Source organism: Doryrhamphus excisus, chromosome 21, assembly GCF_030265055.1.
Source record: "Doryrhamphus excisus isolate RoL2022-K1 chromosome 21, RoL_Dexc_1.0, whole genome shotgun sequence".
Classification (NCBI taxonomy): domain Eukaryota; kingdom Metazoa; phylum Chordata; class Actinopteri; order Syngnathiformes; family Syngnathidae; genus Doryrhamphus; species Doryrhamphus excisus.
The window spans coordinates 7,304,029-7,321,965 of record NC_080486.1 but is presented as its reverse complement, the minus strand read 5'-3'; the positions used below and the strand labels follow the sequence as shown (position 1 = coordinate 7,321,965).

The following is a 17,937-nucleotide window of genomic DNA, read 5'->3' as shown; positions in this document are numbered from 1 at the left end:
GACTATCTTGTTGCTGCTTGTTGTCTTTGATAATCCTCGGCCAGCAATAGCATACAATATCCAAACACTATGTAACTACATCTATTTGGCCTTACTGCCACCTGCAGGACTGGAGTGAAACTGTATCACCAAAATGGCCACCAAAACCGAAAGTCAGCTGCGCTGTCGTCTTGACTCAAAAAACACATTATAAAAGCTTGGGATGCATAAAAATATTCTAAATGCATATAAATGATGAATGGAAGCGCTAAATAAACATTTAAGTTATTTTGACTTTTATTGAAGATTCCCCAAAGACACAACATGGACCCCACCTTCTTGTTTTGTCATGAGTTATTTCTTCAATGCAATTCAATTGAACTCATTTGCTGACAAAAATGTATTTATAAGTTAATTGTGGTTTTCACCGTCTTGAAACTTTCTGTGGCTCCATTTTGGGTTATTGAGGTGCTAAACACTAATTAATTCAAGAAATAACTCATGGCAAAACAGGAAGGTGGGTTCTCAAATCAAGAATAATGTCTTCAGTGAAGGTAAACATAACCTTAAATGTTCATATCCGGCTTTCATCATGTATTCATATTATATGCATTTTAGTGCATATAAAACTATCATTGTAAACTATAAAAACATGTTTACATGACATGAACCAATTGTAAGGATGTAAGGAATTGTCAGCATTACAATCGCTTTGAAAGGAGCCTGCAACATCACACTCACAAGCCCCCCCAGTGGTTCATGGAAATAGATCAAGTGATGTCACTGCTTTGAATTCACACAGAGAAGAAATGATCCATTTTATGTCAGGCCATCTTGATGGTAAGCGCTGACTGTCCTCCAAGAAGTAAACAGGCGACTACTGCCATCTGGTGGCCTAACAAGCGTTCAACATGTCATAATAAACATGACAGTCCGTCATAGACACACAGACAGGCATCAAGACAGTCAACGTGTGCAGGGTGTACCTCTGTGCGCCAGTTTGTGCAGGAGCATGGTGAGTTTCGGCAGGCTAGAAGAAGAAAGGTCGTAGGTGCTGAGCGGCTGAGCGGCAGTCAGCTCCTGACATCTTCCAAACACTCCATCTGCAAGGAGAAGACAAATGTGTCCATGCTTGTTTGCAAAGAGGAGGACATGACAGTCACATGACAGTCTCATCTAGGCCACCACCCTGCCTCCTGTGGCATTCATTTGCTGCTCTTCACCGTCATCATGTGATGCCTTGTCAGGGCAACCATGGCAACAAGCATCCTCCTCCAGCAGCTCTCAGTGTACAAAATGTTGGATGAGGATTGAGTAAGATTTGTTTTTCCCTACTCCTTTTCTGACACGTTAGGAAACATGTTATTCGTGTTCCGAACAGAGCAAACTACCATTTATATTTTTCATGTGCGATTTCCAGCTCATCTTGTTCTGCATTATGACACCTAAAAATGTGTTTTCATGGACAATGTCTGTAGCCAGCAGAATTCATGGTTCCACAGCTGGGATAGGCTCCAGCACCCCCGCGATACTCGTGAGGATAAGACAATGAATGAATGAATTTATCACAGCAAGTCTTCCAGGTCCTGAAGCAGCAAACCAGCCCCAGACCATCACACTACCACCACCGTATTTTACCCTTGCTATGATGTTCTTTTTCTGAAATGTGGCGTGACTTTTACTCCAGATATAAGGGGACACACACCTTCCAAATAGTTCAACTAAGGTCTCTGGAATCATCAAGATGTTTGCTGTATTTTTTGTCCAGCAGTGGTTTTGGTCTTGGAACTCGGCCGTCTTTCTTATGGTGGAGTCATGAACACAAACCTTAACTGAGGCAAGTGAGGCTTGCAGTTCTTTGAATGTTGCTGTTGTGGGGTCTTTTGTGACCTCTTGAATGAGTCATCACTGCACTCTTGGAGTCATTTTGGTTGGTCGGCCATTTAGCCAATTGTAGATAATGTGGGAGTTGTTATTGACTAATTTGACTAAAATTTGTTTGATGATCGGAAACATCTAAGTGTGACAAACAAGCAAAGAATATTAGAATGGGAACAAACACTAGCTTTACAATTACTTTCATTTGTTTCATTCATTCATTTTCTACTGCTTATCCTCACAAGGGTCGCGGGGGATGCTGGAGCCTATCCCAGCTGTCTTCAGGCGAGAGGCGGGGTACACCCTGGACTGGTCGCCAGCCAATCACAGGGCACATATAGACAAACCATTCACACTCACATTCATACCTATGGACAATTTGGAGTCACCATTTAACCTAAGAAAACCCACGCATGCACGGGGAGAACATGCAAACTCCACACAGAGATGATCAGATTGCCAAGGGTGGAATTGAACTCGGGTCTCCTAGCTATGAGGCCTGCGCGCTCTTTCATTTGTTTGTCATGGGTTATTTCATGAATCCGAAAGTGTTTCTCACCTCAATAACCCAAAATGGATTTTGATGTGTTTTGATTTTAAAAAAGTGAAACATAACTGAATTCAATAATAATGATATGATATAACATGTGGTTTCTTTGGTCCCTTTCATTTACCATGAAATTCTATGCATATAGTTACATGTCAGAGTCAACCGCTGATGACATCATCGATGGGCAACACAGCTTACTTTTGGTTCCTGTACCCATGTAGTGACACTGTATGATGATTAATTATATGGAATACTTTTGGTTACAACCATTATTTCTTTGCTTATTTCGATGACTGCCATTGATGTTGCAATGATTGCTCTGCGTCCCGATTGGGTGACAGTGTTTCTTCAATTATTATTTTTTTTAACTTGTGATTGTCTTACCATTGAGACAGAACTGATATGGTCCACAGAGGTCATCTTCAAACAGGCAACCTGAAAGCACAGAACGACATTGAGTGCATTGCAACATTCAACCTTTACTGACTGGCAGAGCTGGGGGCAAGCCCGTCTCAAGTCTTCAACCTGAAGTCGAGTCAAGTCTCAAGTAAAGACATGCAAGTCCAAATCAAGTCCAAGCACATTTGAGAGTTTATTAAAGGGGACCTATTATGCTAATTTTCTTTAAAACGGTCTGTTTTAATGTATTCCACCCACGGCCCGCCTCCAGGCACTCCGTTGTTGTTGGTCACGCTCAAGTGCTGTGCCACTGGCTGCGAACCCAACTTTATAGGCGTTGATACGGTATAGGAACTGATAATAAACTGCGATTTATCTTTTTAAATTGTCCCGTTTTAACATACAGCCATATGTGTTGTATTCTGAATCTGATCCGGAAGTACAGACTGGACAGTCTGAAGTTTTTCAAGACTTTTCTTAATGATAAGTAACTTTAGCATTGTAGCGTTATGTTTTCTACAACACCGGTAATGTCTAATGTGGTCATTTACACGTTTTTTTTGTGGGACTACCAGTGACAACTCAGGTAGAGCCACTGATTGTGGTGGGAAACAGCTGTTAGCAGCCCCGCTGCCTAAATGCACACTCTATAATGCTACACAGACAAGCGCTTTTGTTCTATTGTTTACACAAAATTAAGATATACTTAGGACACTGATACATTGTTACTTACTGCTTGCTCTTCTGACTCAACCAAGTAATGTTGGAAACAGTTTGTCAGCTAGTCCAGCTGCATACCGGCCCATGTTCACTAAACAAACAGTCTGGTGTGAAATGGCGTTGACAGATTAAAAGCTTTTGCTGGTGAGGAATCAGGAATTCCAACCACTTGTGCCTGATGTTTGCGTCATTAGAACTTGTAAACAAACGTAGCTTTCCCTTAAACCAGAATGAAACACTTCCTAACAGCGTAAACACAGAAGCAGCGCTTGAGGCAGGGCAGAGAGCTTATCTGGTCTACAGCCACCTCCATATAAGGAAGCCCGCCCCTCTGTGACATCACAAACCTCCAGCTTTACCACGCCCTCTGAAACCGAGCGTTTAGAGCCATCTTCTTTCAGAGCTCACTTTCATTATCTGAAACTTTGGCATCGTTTAACACAAGAATAGAACATTCTAACTACATTTATAGGTCAGAAAAGTGGAAAAAGCATAATAGGTCCCTTTTGAATTTTGACAAATAGAAAGAATGAATTTTGAATTTAAATAAAATAAGACCATCTTGATGGAATTCACTGAAAATCTCAAAAGTATTTTGAGTCCTCAGACTAACATAAAAGTCATTGATGAGTCGAGTCCAAATTAATCAAAATTGTGACTGAAGTCCACACCTCTGCTAATTGCAAATGCAGGCTAAATGTTTATCAAGCGCATTTGAAGGAAAAGGAATGAGAAGAAACAGAAGACAGCACAGTAATGCCAATAATGCTTTTATCGCCTTCCTTTGGATCCTGAAAAAGACCATCTAGCCATCAACGTGTTGATGTTGTATGTCTGCATCAACCACGCAGACATAAAGGTAACACGATGGGCGGCGCACGCCGACAAAGAAAGATCAGGCAGGTGGCCTCCTGACGACAGCAGCCTGGCCGTCAATGAATTCAAGATGGCCAGGTCGCCATGGCAACAGAGGAAGCAGAAATAGCATGACGGAGACGTTGCCTCTTTTTCTCTCTCAGCTCAAATTCAACGTGGGCTCCTCGTCTCAAGCAGCAACCATTAGCATCGGCAGCTTAGCATCAGAACAACACAGGCGGTTCACCGTGTTTACAGCCGAGCGTGGCGTTTCTAGCAGATGCGTGATTACTGCACACATGCATGGCTGCCTTCTCGTGGATTAGCTGCTCTCCTCAGTGCACGTGATGTACTGCATGTGGCATCACCAGAAATATTGTCCTGCTTTCAATTCATCATCTTCTCATCTCTGACTCCCACTTTAAAACAGAAATCTCCAAACTTTTTCCACATTCGTTCAAACTGAAGGAAACCAACCAAATTGTTATGAGTATGAGGCACCGCTGGACACGGATATTTTACAACAACTTCCTGTAAGCGAGGAAAAGCAACATGCGACCAAAATATTCCTTTCTGACTTCCTGCCTCCCACACGACAAAACACTCTATTCTTATGTAATATTTAGTCTTGATACACAATTACACACATTCTCTGTAGACCACCTCAATGCATCTGCCTCTGGTTAGACTGTCGTGACAAAAGTATTGAGACACATGCGGGGAGAAATCAGTTCCTTTTTGCCACTTCTCATTGAAGATTATAGGGTTTTTTTTAGTCTATGAACGGCGTTTCAGGGTGAATGACGCAATGTATGTGCAAAAGTTTCTCCCACGCTGCAGCAGCACTGACGTATGTGCTCAGTCTGTGTGTGTGTGTGTGTGTGTGTGTACAATGCTTCCAAACATGATCAATATGAATCCAGAGCAGCATACACAATACACAATGTACAGTATGTACACCAGCTGGCCAAAAACCAAATCAGCAAATAATGTTGGAGGTGAAAGAATGAGGTCAGCTGACTTACTGGAGATACTGAATTAGCATCTTACTCCATAGATGCAGTTTTTGTCTTCCCTAATGAGGTATATTCCAAGAGGACAATACCAGGATTCATCATTTCCACACATGGATTTGTCAACACCAGAGTCCAGACCTTAACCCCATTGACAATATTTGGGATGTGCTGAAATCATCAATGAATGTAACTGCATGATTTATCACTGTGACATTGCAGAAGCTTGTTTAAACCATGACACAGCATATGTGCCCTGATAAATACATACAGTAATACTAGTGTCTGACATACAGGCAGTATATTTACACAACAAAAATATTGCAAATACCTGATACAATAATTATTCAATAATTAGAATTGTAATGTAATTGTAACAATGTAATAATGTAATTTAACAACCTTCTCCTTCTCAATGTGTTTTTTAACATTATTAGAGCCCTCTAGAATGAACTAACACCCCTATAGTCACCTTTACACTCGTGTTACCCAATGTAGTAAACATAATTAATTCCAGCCATTTTTCCAAAGACAACCCCCTTCAGTACGGGCCATTTTAGATGATTATGACTGTTCTTTCAAGGCACACAGAAAATTGTGTTCTACACTGATATAAATATGGAACTATACCAAAAGAAAGATTTGACTTGCGTCTTTCATCTGATAAAAAAGTTTGTTTCCATTCTTTAGTAATCAGCAGTAGAACATAGGTACGTTTCTGCAAAATATCAGCTCCCGACTAAAACGAGGAGGAAACCAGCTTACATGCAAAATTATTTCTGCTGAGCTCTTATCAAATGTATAATAGGGATTATTTTATTATGCCTGTTGTGACATCCTATATGTGCCCTGTGATTGGCTGGCGACCAGTCCAGGGTGTACCCCGCCTCTCACCCAAAGACAGCTGGGATAGGCTCCAGCACCCCCGCAACCCTTGTGAGGAAAAGCGGTAGAAAATGAATGTATGAATGTTGTGACATCATTCATATCTGTAATAAAAGCCTGTTGTTCTGGTCTGGTGCTTGTGTGTCTCCACACATTACTGACACCTAGTGACCTGTGTAGAATACTACACAGGGGTGAGTGGATGAATGGCATAACAATGGGCCACATGGATCTGGTCAAGGTATGCCAAAATACCATCAGCAAAGCGTTGCAAAGTGTTGATGAACATAACCTTACATGCATATAACCCTACCACCACCCGTGGGCCACTCCAACTAGGGGCGCCATATAGGGGGCACAAGTTAGGAAAATCAACGTTTATTAGAAAGATATAAAAATAGTTACAGTGAATTTCAGTGAACATCCATCAGTATGAATAATAAACCTGAGAGCTAAGTAGGGTACTCCAAATTTGTCAACAATAACAATGAATGAATATTAGGTATGTCGACTGGTGTCCCGCCCTGAGAGGATTCTTATATAACTTTCTGATGCTTGGACGTCACCTTGCAGAACAACATCTGGCCATGGCCATCAGTGATTTCTACGTTTGCTGAGGAAAAATACAAGTTGCAGAGATGCTCACCAAATGTTGTGTCGGCGCAGGCAGGTGATGTCAGGCTGGCGGCCAAGACGAGGGCGAGGACGGGGCGCCAAGGAGACGCCATCGCGCTGCTGCGTCCTTCCATGGCCGCCTTATCAGCGCGTCACCGCCGCCACGCCAGCCTGGAGATCCTGGGCCATGTCTGAAGCAGGACGAGGCTTGAATGGGGGGAGAAAAAAAAGAATCGGCGCGTACCAACAACAGACAGGAGCCCCTCCTAAACGTGTGACGTCACAGTGTCGTGGAGGGGAAACGTGCTGGAGGAGCAGGGCCGCATCTCACGTTGCAATGAAAGGGGGGCACCTGGCTATGGATAAAACGTGCACTGAGGTGCAAAAAGTGGGTATGCACTGTATGCGGCGATTCTGGCGCTGCGCACGAGAGGGCGCTAAAGCGACGTGCGTGTGGAGGATGAATTTCGAGTAGGCATTGTCCCGTACTTACCCCCCCTCCCCTTCGCAATAATTTTACCTTCAAAGTGTGCCGCACGTGTGCTCTCTAACAACTGACTCAAGTACCCGATTCATTTCAGCGAGCGACGGACTCGAGTCAGTCTGAGGGAATGGAGATTAGCATCACGAGTGGATGTCACCTGGCCCTTCAGGCAGCAGTAATACTTGACATGTGGGCGGGCCTTAGAAGGGTAGGAGGCGGGTCAGAGCAGAGGGCTGGCCATTCAACTTGTCAATCTCCACAAATGTTTTCCGAAATATCTTAGCTGCCTTTGCAAGCGCCTTAAAAAAATAGAACTTTAGTAATTCATAATTTTATTATTTTTTTTTTTTAAACAGAACATTGGTAAGTCTTGAAAACATGAATATTGGTAATGTTCCATACTTTTAGAATCAAAAATGTACAGTTGTTTATATGTGTTCAATTCAGACATCCTGCCTCCATTTACGGCTGGGGTGTCCGAACATTTGCCAGGAAGGCCCCCATACCAAAAACTTGTCAAAGGATACAAGCTCATGTAGATATGCTAACAAGTTATATATATTCCAAGTTATAATTGCCTGCATCTGATTAAAGTGTATTTTTACTTTTATTGTACTGCTCATTCTGAATTTTTTGCTGTTTTCCAATTTAACAAATATTTCATACCTTCCCATACTTTGACTTTTATCTCAACTTTATTCTTTGTTTTGTTAATAATATTGCCAAAAAAATGTCCCTCATAGTATTATGTTAAAATAAAATCTTAATATCTTGTTGTGATGTTACAATTATAATAAAATTACATTATACTTAATTCTTGAAAAAAATGCTCTTTTTCTTGTTTGTGTTCATTTCCTTGATTGATTGTGTTTTTAAAACAGCTATGGGCCGCAAATGGCCCCCGGAGCCACAGTTTGGACAACCCTGATTTATAGCAATGTTGTATAAATAAAATAGCTTGGTCTAACTAGCTCTATGATGAAAGTTAGTATGAAAATGCATCCTGAAATACAAGATGTACATGAATAAAATCATTTTTGTTTTCATGCAAACTGTGTTGGGGAACTGGCAAAACATTATTAAGTTTGTTTGTGTTGAAATAAGCTATGAAAACAAATGTCAAAACAAATTATGTCTAAAAAGTTGTTTGTTGGAGATCCAGGATTTCATCCAGCGTCTTTGCAGCAGCTTCATGAATGAGCCTGAGAAGAGATGAAACAAAAGGGGATATATTGGTCTCCTAGTAAAAGTGGCCTTATTGGGCGGAGTCTACCTTTGGATGTCACCGCCTTCAGCGTGCACAGGAAGCTGCTGCTGCACATGCATGGCCGCGCTCTTCAAGCACGCCTTGGGCTGTCCCGCTGCAGCAATGCAAGAAGCATTCAGCATCAACTCATCTCAGCATCAAACATGGGGAAAAAGCGTCTCACCGCCTCTGAGCACCGCCAGGATGTGAACGACGGCCACCAGCTCGCTTTGACTGCTGAAGGCCTCCATGTCCAAAGAGGAGACCACCTCGGTCAAAAACGCCCTGAAGGCAACAGTAGAGGCTTCTCAGTTTCTTTATCAGTCATTCCAACAAGTCATTCTTGCATGAACTGGCTTTCTGTATTGATTCACATCTAAAAGGCTTGTTTTATTATTAGTTATTAGTATTTCATGGTTTTTTAGCCAGTCATCTGCACAGAAATGCAATTCTGGTTGCCCTGACCCGTTGACACCTGACCAGAAGTGAGCTTTGATGACAAGCCAACATAATATCTAAACCTTGGAAGACGACAAACTTATGCACATGTGTTGTCTTTTTCTATAGTTGATAATAGTTGTTTCTATAGTTGGTGGGTCATGTGGTTCCATCTGTGATTCTGTTTATATCGCTACATGTAGGTGTGCCTTGATTATTACATTGTTCAACCAGTGATGGTGACATTTTTTCAACCCACTGTAGTTTCTGCATCTGTCAGTCACACAGCTTTTTTGCTATCAGTCAGTTTCTGCGTCAGTCAGTCGGTTTCTGCATCAGCCAGCACAGCCTCTCTGCCGTCAGCCAGTTTCTGCATCAGTTACTTTCTTGGTCATTTGCACAGCCTCTTTGCCGTCAGTCAGTTTCTGCGTCAGTCAGCCAGTCGGTCTCTGCATCAGTCAGTCGGTTTCTGCATCAGCCAGCACAACCTCTCTGCCGTCAGCCAGTTTCTGCATCAGTTACTTTCTTGGTCAGTCAGTCAGCCAGTTTCTGCATCTGTCAGTCGCACAGCCTCTCTGCAGTCAGTCAGTTTCTGCGTTGGTCAGTCAGTTTCTGCGTCAGCCAGTACAGTCTCTTTGCCATCAGTCAGTTTACTTTATTGGTCAGTCACTAAGCCTCTTATGCAAATCAGTTTCTGCATCAGTCAGTCACACAGCCTCTGTGCCATCAGTCAGTTTCTATGTCAGGTACTTGATCAGTTGCTCCGCCTCTTTGCTGTCAGTCAGTTTCTGCGTCAACCAGCCAGTTGGTTACTGCGTCAGTCGGTTTCTTTGTCAGTTTCTGCATCAGCCAGCACAGTCTCTCTGCCTTCAGTCGCCAGTTTCTGCATCAGTCAGTTAGCTGCTTTGTCAGTTGTCAGCCAGCACAGCCTCTTTGCCGTCAGTCAGTTTCCTTCGACAGTCAGTCGCACAGCCTCTTTGCCATCAGTCAGTTTCCTTCGACAGTCAGTCGCACAGCCTCTTTGCCGTCAGTCAGATTTCTGCGTCAGTCAGCCACACTGCCTCTGTTGCCAGTCAAGTTTGCGTCAGTTAATTCCTTGGTCAGTCACACAGCCTCTTTACCGTCAGGCAGTTTCCTTGACAGTCAGTCGCACAGCCTCTCTGCCATCAGTCAGGTCCTGTGTCAGTCAGTTTCGGCATCAGCCAGCAAAGCCTCTTTGCCATCAGTCTTTGTTCTTTGTCAGTCAGTTTCTTTACAGTTTCTAGTTACTTAATAGAATACTCTAAGACAGATTCCTCCCACCTGGTGACTGCTGCTGATTTTAGGACGACGGAGAGCAGGACAGCAGATAGAGGTGGCATGTCCTCCACCCTCTGCGGGGTCATGACCTCTTCTGGGTTTGTGATCTCCAGAAAAAAAAGATGAGCAACGCAACATTCAGATTTGTGTAAGACAAAAAAAAAGCATCCTGCTGGCGCTGCTCACCTTCTGGAGGGCGTGTCTGGTTTCCACAATGATGATGGCGAAAAGGGTGGAGAAGACCCCACTGAGGGGGGCCGATGTGCAGCTTTGAGCCACCTGCAGGAAGTCTGTCATCCCAGGCACAGCTGATTGACACAACTAAAGAGAAGAAACCAGGAAGTATTTGTAGCCATTTGTGGCCTGCAGCTCCTTTCATATTAATTTGAGGTGTGTTCAAAGAATACGATAGTGAACCCATTATACAATAATTATACATATTTTGGTTATTATATGCAAAGAAGAAAAGACAATTTTGTTGTTATAACCTGTTTGCCGTCCTCCGGCTCTGCCTTGAGTCTGCGAGCCAAGAGTTCTATGATCTTCTGGAATATGTTTGCTACCAAGCTCAGACACACGGTGGCAGCATCCTCCATATCTCCGTCTGCATGTCTGTTGTCTTGGAGGACCAAGCTGTCCGTCACCTCCTTTAAAATCTGCAGCACCACTGGAATACACCAGTAACCTGTATCTAAGAAGCAAAACAGGTTGGACATTTCAGTTTTACTTCACAGAAGGAGAGCTCATTGGTTCTCAATTATTTCCTGTCATGCTCCAAGTGGTGGAAATGTATTTCACTATTATTATGTCTACTATATTAGATAATATCAGTGTAAAGGTGACTATAGGGGTGTTAGTTCATGCCTGGAGGGCTCTAATGTCACAAATGGGATTTACAAGGTCGTAACAGGAATTCTACTTTGCGGAAATTCTCAATTAAACAACAAATTGCTACATCAGTATTTGCTGGGACACGGGGAAGGATTAAATAAGCTCTGCTTCTTCCGACTAAACAAGACTCACCTGAGAGCAGGACCAACGAGCACAGGTGCAGGATTTCACCCCTGAGGGTGTCATCAGCCAAACCCACCAGCACCACGTCTTTGCACACCAACAGGAAGTTCTGATGATGGGGAAAACTATTACGAATGTACGTTCATATTCATCTGTGAATGCTAACACTACTAAAAAGTAAAGAGTCTGCTTTGTCGACAGTTTATTGGCCCACCAGGAGGAATAGTGATGGCTCACACTTACATTAACAACCTTACAAAGGCTGTAGAAAGCCATGGTGTTTAATAAACACATTTGGGAAGGATTGTGCATTCAGAGGCACAGGGAGGCTTGAGTTTCTGCACTACGGGTATCTTGAAAGGCTCTACATAAACCCATCCATTATGATTATAAACGGTCATGGTAGAACTCTCCCCTGGGAGCAGCAAACCTTGGATGCTCACCTCAGTTATCTCCAACGCTAATTGTGTTGCCGTTTCTGCATCGTCATCAGCGTCTTCTCGGTGACCTTTGGCCAGGAAGGGCAGCACCCTCTCAGCCACCCACGCTGCCGTGTTCGCCAAAGACTGCAGGTACTCGCGGCCGTCTGACAGCTAGGGGGCGATGCAGCGTTTCTTGACAATGTCATGACAAAAGATCAATCAACAAATAGACTCACGCCATGTTGCAGGTGCACGCTGAGGCGGCAGTGACAGGTGAAGGCTTTCAGGGCCACACTGGAGGCGTGTGCACCTTCAGAGGTAGAACTGAGGTGAGAGTACAGCAGCATCTGTAGAGTAGAACGTTTAGGAACATGAGGAAGGATTCGAATTCAGGTGAACCAACCCACCTGCCACCTGCCTAGAACTGCATGGAGCTCAGGAAGTGGACCCTGACTCAGAGCCAGGACTTTTTCCCTTGTGGATGAGTGGATCAGCAGGTACTCCAAGTAAACCAGCGCCATGTCTGGTCTGGCCTCCATGGTCTCCTGGAACTGCACCTTCTGACTGATGTGTCTTCCCTGAGGGGTGATGGCAAGAAGACATCACAGCTTTCAGGACACATTCTGACATATTTTATCATTGCAGCGTCAACTCACTGACCCCTTGTTTCTTGGGAAGGGCTTCCGCCAGCCAGTCAGTGATGAGTCCCAAGATGCTTGCAGCTTGGCCCCAAATGCACATGCAGTCCAGCAGCATGCCGTACTGCAAGGGCGTGGCTCCAGAGTCCATCTTCCTCAGCCGGGACAGCACACCGCAACTAGGATAGACGAGCAAAGCGACGTCAGTGGAAGAGCCACGACAAAAAGATGGTACACATGCTCACCTGAATGTTGGTACCACATTGGGGGGCAGGAGGGAGGCCATCTGCACAAGAGGAGCTGTGCACCGCTCATCCTGAACAAAACAAACACAACCAGGTTCATTCATTTTATATGGAACTGACAAACGGGAAAGGCAAATGCAACATTTTCGGCCATTTGTATTGAGTTGTAGACTCCTATAGACCTCCTACGGGAAGCTTTCTTGATCTTCTAGACTCTGTGTCTCTTCCAGCAGTGTTTTCATGGATTTGTCATTAGGTCATTTACTCCACACCCGGCCCTCCTCCCGGCGAGGCCACCCGGCTGTGATTAGTCACACTAACAAGCGCTCCCAAGGAGTTCCGGTAAGGTAAGTTGGTGTTTAGTGAGTGCAGACACACAATCTTTGTGGAACAACCAAACAGCTCAGTTTTACCTGTCTACACAGTGGACCTCAAGTTACCTCAAAGGTGCTAAAGTACTTGCTCATGATGCCACCAAACTTGGTGTACACAAAGGTTTGAGCCTCCTTGTTGCGTTTCAGGACGTTGTTGATGCTCCTCCACAGGATGGCCACCACCTCCAGCAGACTGGCCACCATGTCCTTGGCCAGAGGTCCAGTCTCAGCCTGAGGACACACATCACCATCATCTACGTTATCCCTGCTGCAGACACACACAAATACCGTGATCTTAAAACGCTGTGAACATACGATACTGTTTTCCTTGTTGCTGTCATTGATGTTGCTGCCGTCACTCGGGATGCAGGTGTTCAGGATGCGGCGGATGGCTAGCATCAATTTTACTGTTGGACGGAGACCAGAACAAGACGTTAATCTTAAATGCTAACCTCGAGGTGTGCGACTCTACGGCATGCTCACCTATGTTAGTGGGGTCGGTGTGCATGTAGGCGTACTGGTAGAATCTTCGGGCTGCCATGGGTTTCATCTGGATGAGGGTCATGCACCTGCTGCACCACTCCCGTTCCGAATCGTCGACGGGGAAGAAGGACTTGAACAGCAGCTCGGTAACACGCTTGGAAACGGACTGGGAGTCCAAAGCCAGGCGAGCCAGCAGGTGTTCCATGTTGCACACGTCCCAGAACTGGAGGGTGACAAAAGAGAATCTTTTTTATATACTCGTTAGACATTTTATTAGGTACATCTAATGCTGTGGCCACAGAGTTCAAGCACCTTGGCTGCCCGCACTGCTTTGACATGGATGAGCATGTCGAGGAATGCTATGCGAACAGTCTCCGACTTGTCATGGAGGCTATATTTGAGTGTGGGCAGCAGCTTTTCCAGCAGAGGATGGCTGAGCGTGTTGTCCAAGACGATGCTGAGAGACTGAGGAGGGACATCACGTCACAAGCACAACATGACATCGTTTAAGACGCTGGGTGAGTGGAAGTGCACCTTAAAGACGGAGCAACGGACATCGGGGGAGCTGATGTCCGATGCCAGCTCTGTCAACAGCTTCTTCACAAAGTCTGCGACGATGGCCGGCGGCAGCAGCTCCCAGCACTTGGCGAGAATCTTACAAACGCCCAGGATGGCGTTGGAGCGCACGGTAGGGTGAGGGTCACAAAGGAGACCCTAAAGATGAAAGACTGACACGTTAGGACCACCTGGGATGACACCTACACAGCGGACGGGCAGGAAACATTCTCACCATCACTGTGTCCAGCTGCTTTTGAACGGCCTCATCGATTTTTTCGTTGTCTTGATCGGGGTTGTGGATGGGGAACGCCGAGGTGAAAAGCAAAGTGGCGTTGGCACGGACTTCAAAGTTAGGAGCCTGGTGCCAAAGTGCCATTTGGACATTGTCAAAATAGAATTTATCAAGAAAAAAACAGCAATAATGGAAATTAATGTCAAAATATTAAGAGAAAAATGTTGTCAACAAACCGGGAAGTCGTACATTTTAGGAGAATAACGCGGTTATTCTCATGAGGAAAAACAACATCATTTTAGGAGCATAAAGTTGAAATATTCAAGAAAAAATACATTATGAGGAAAAAAATAAATAAGTTACGTATGTAGGAGAATTAAGTCCAACTATTATATGTATGATAATCATAATTACAGGAACAAAATGTACATGAAGAAGGTTGAAATTGTGGAAAAATAAAAAATAAAACCAGCAGAGCAAACGTCAAATATGAAAAAAAGTTGCAATTTTACTAGAATAAATTAAAGAATAACCTTAAATATTACGGTCTATTTAAATAGAGAAAAAAAATTGAATTTTAATGCATGAAATTGAAAAAAAATACATGTTTTGTGAGGTCATAATATTATGCAAAACAAACATGACTAAATAAATTTTGATTAAAAAAAAAAATATTGGGTTGGGGACGTTGATACTAATAATAGGCTTTTTCACCAATATCACAAAACTGAAATATATATAACTACAGTAAAGGGTTGGGTGGTATGGACCTTTGCATGTTCCATTCCATTCTTCTCCAGCTCCACCAGAACAACACCAAGGCATTCCCAGGCCAGCTGTGAGACATAATCCCTCCAGCATGTCCTAGGTCTGCCCCGGGGGTCCTACTCCCGGCTGGGCATGCCCAGAACACCTTACCAGGGAGGCATCCGGACCAGATGCCCGAGCCACCTCAACTGGCTCCTTTCGATGTGAATGAGAAGCGGCTCTATTCCGAGTCCCTCCCGGATGACTGAGCTCCCCACCCACAAACAACCGCACTAGCATGCTAAACTAAGCTAACATGTTTTCCTTCATTTACTTAAATGACACTCGTAAATACGTACATAGAGGGCTTTCCAAAGGATGGGCTTGTACAAGTCACTGAGCATCTTGTCCACTCTGTGGCAGGTTTTTCTGGTGTGGAAGTAGCTCAAAATCTGCAGCAAGAGAAGCCATCATATAAGGTTGAGCAGCCAAGCATGCATGGTTAGAGTCCATTATGATGATGAGTCTACCTCAACCTCACGCATGAGTCTACCTGTCTGACTTTGGTGTGGACAGGTGAGGATCTGTGCAGCAGGATGGCACACTGCATGAAATCTTGTATGCATGCATTCTCAATCTTCTTCAGGAAGTCTCCGCTGGCCTTCTTCCAGGCTCTGAAGTAGATCTCCGTGATGTGTGACACTGTGCTCCTGGATTCAAACAAAGTCACATTAAGGACAGGCAAAGACAGGTTCCACCGAGCTGTGTAAAGATCTTACTTGCTGAAGAACTCCAGATTATTTTTGATGGTTTTGTGAATGAGACTGATGAAGTTGATGTTCCAGCTGAAGAGAAACACCAGGAAGCGCTTGCCCTGCAACGCCACAGACACACAGTTGATGGACATGACAGCGACAGACGCAAGCACGGACACTCACATCGTTGTTTCTGATGAAGGTTGGGTGGTAGAAGCACTGCAGGAGCTGGTCGATGAGCTCCTTGCTGGAGGCGTAGTCCACATCAAACAGCACCTTGTGGAGGTTCCAGATTCTTTGGATTTCAGAAGTCTGAGAATTATACATGACATACAAGGACAACCATGTTTATGTATTAGTTTTCATACATTGACGACCCGTGTGTTAATTATGCAAATCAAATACAGACCACTTTTTCCAAAACTAAGCTCTTCTGCAGAGAGATGATGAAGGCGGTGTGGCCAAACTTCTCCTTGTCCTGTAGGTCTTTTTTCCACCAGGCCTCGCACAGCATGTGAATGTGGAGCAGCACGTGGGCCCCCGACACCGGAAGCGACAGCAAAACATCTGGGCAAGGGGATTGGAGGACTTATTTTTAAGTGGCACCATTCATCTTAATGAGAAATTAGCGAGCACACCCACTGTGAAGCCGGCGGGCGACATCAAGAAGGCCGTTGTAGGCGTCGCCATCTTGCAGGACCTTGACTGACACGCTGGCCACGAGCGTAACGCCATTCACGACATCCTTGACATGTTTCTGTAGGACGAGGCCATGCAAAATATGAGTTTGTCATTCAGTGGTCCACGTCCAAACAAACTCACAGGGTCCGCGTCCCTGCCATCCTCCTCCCAGTGCTCAGGGGGGACCTCCAACAGGACGTCCTGAAGAAGGGAGGCCAGTTTCCTCCACAGAGACTCTCTCTGATCCCTGGACATCTCCTGCACGACCTCTTCCACATCGAAAGTGTCTGCTTTGTCCTTCTGCTCAGGAGGACAGACAACAATGAGAATTAGGAAAAGCATTTTGTTCCCTTGAATCCAGGAATTGGCGCAAAAAAGTTGTTGGAGCTTTGAATGGGTTTCCTTCGTACATACATGACGCTTGATGAACTGAAGGAAGTCCTCCACATTGTCTTTAGTGGCGGCTTCAACAAACGCCGCACGCTTGGACATCTGTTCGTTTTTAAGTCCGCTCTACAGAGGTGTAAAAGGAAGCGAAAAGCAAATAAAAACTTGTTTACACGAGGAAACGTTACTGTAGTCAAAAGATCAAAACAAACATGGCGGGACGTCTGACGCTGACGCTTTTAAACCTAAACACTTCTGTGGAGACACGACGTCCACAAGATAAGGTGTCACAGTACACGACCATGATTCACGATAATGCTTGTTTGTTACCTTATTTACTGGTAATTCGGTGATCTCTCAAGCGACCGTACAAGGTAATCCATGCCCACAGCGAACCCGCGCAAATTTGGACGACGTATTGACGTGCTACGTCACCGGTGACGTAGGGTGTAGTTCTCCTTTTCTGTCGCTTGATGGAGACATGTTCCCTTGTATGATTGGCATTTTGCAGCAGTACAGGCAGAGATCCGTATATTTTCAGCATTTCGTTTTTTTAAAAAAAATAAATAGTTTTTTTTAGCAGAAAACATCGCATTCACCCCAAGGCGGTAATAATTTATAGTTAGACATAAAATGTCCAGCATACATACAGAAAATAACGACGTGACGTCATGCAAGATGGCGGCGCCCTGTGTGGCGCTTACCTTTCCGTTCCGATACTGGGTAATTTTCAGGCTGATATCGGCGATACCGATCTCATGTGTAAATATGTAGTGCAGATCCACTTAATGCAGTACGTCTGTTACATTTGAAAAAGTAGTGTATTTGACATAATTTATTTAATGTATTAATGAAGTATATCGAGGCATGATGTGTAGTACAGCCAAGCTAATGTAAAACAAGACAAAAAACGGGACAAAATCTTACTAAAATACATACGTGTGTGAATTAAATAATAAAAAAGTAGCATAAAAACATTAAATCAAATTATTAACCAATAAGAACCACTAAGACAACCACTAACAACCGACGGACTAATC

General features: G+C 44.2%; 2 protein-coding genes across 5 annotated transcripts in view; both read right to left on the bottom strand.

The window, feature by feature from the left end:
• ptprn2 (protein tyrosine phosphatase receptor type N2) overlaps positions 1-7,292 on the bottom strand; it is an 85,212-nt gene extending 77,920 nt beyond the window's left edge. Inside the window, exons 1-3 of the mRNA XM_058059919.1 lie at positions 6,926-7,292; positions 2,792-2,842; positions 966-1,082 (exon numbers count right to left, since the gene is read on the bottom strand). Of these exons, the coding sequence (XP_057915902.1) occupies positions 966-1,082; positions 2,792-2,842; positions 6,926-7,028 (271 nt within the window). The 5' untranslated portion in view covers positions 7,029-7,292. The remainder of the gene's footprint in view (positions 1-965; positions 1,083-2,791; positions 2,843-6,925) is intronic.
• Positions 7,293-7,739: 447 nt separating this feature from the next.
• ncapg2 (non-SMC condensin II complex, subunit G2) lies at positions 7,740-17,913 on the bottom strand. 4 transcript variants are annotated; one of them, XM_058060052.1, is made up of 28 exons: positions 17,602-17,829; positions 17,228-17,366; positions 16,925-17,023; positions 16,652-16,810; positions 16,472-16,586; positions 16,239-16,396; positions 16,013-16,141; positions 15,854-15,948; positions 15,628-15,784; positions 15,434-15,526; positions 14,328-14,453; positions 14,072-14,251; positions 13,850-14,002; positions 13,538-13,760; positions 13,370-13,461; positions 13,121-13,285; positions 12,681-12,751; positions 12,458-12,614; positions 12,205-12,375; positions 12,034-12,144; positions 11,819-11,968; positions 11,385-11,484; positions 10,850-11,052; positions 10,548-10,682; positions 10,365-10,468; positions 8,809-8,909; positions 8,652-8,739; positions 7,741-8,580 (listed from the first exon to the last, which is right to left on the bottom strand). In XM_058060052.1, the coding sequence occupies exons 3-28, from the start codon at positions 17,000-17,002 to the stop codon at positions 8,514-8,516; spliced, it is 3,381 nt and encodes a 1,126-aa protein (XP_057916035.1). In that variant the 5' UTR covers positions 17,003-17,023; positions 17,228-17,366; positions 17,602-17,829; the 3' UTR covers positions 7,741-8,513. The 4 variants fall into 4 exon arrangements, with proteins under 4 accessions (XP_057916037.1, XP_057916036.1, XP_057916035.1 ...); XM_058060054.1 differs by lacking the exons at positions 17,228-17,366; positions 17,602-17,829 and adding an exon at positions 17,837-17,913 and having other exon boundaries at positions 7,740-8,580; XM_058060053.1 differs by lacking the exon at positions 17,228-17,366 and having other exon boundaries at positions 7,740-8,580.
• Between the last annotated feature and the right edge of the window lie 24 nt (positions 17,914-17,937).

Excerpts from the sequence above, each read along its gene's own strand:
- ncapg2 (XM_058060054.1), bottom strand. The coding sequence starts at position 17,002 with ATGTCCAAGCGTGCGGCGTTTGTTGAAGCCGCCACTAAAGACAATGTG. Across the intron at positions 14,252-14,327 it reads AGCAGCTGGACACAGTGATG|GGTCTCCTTTGTGACCCTCA; the intron begins GTGAGAATGTTT and ends TTTCATCTTTAG. Across the intron at positions 8,581-8,651 it reads GAAGGCGGTGACATCCAAAG|GCTCATTCATGAAGCTGCTG; the intron begins GTAGACTCCGCC and ends ATCTCTTCTCAG.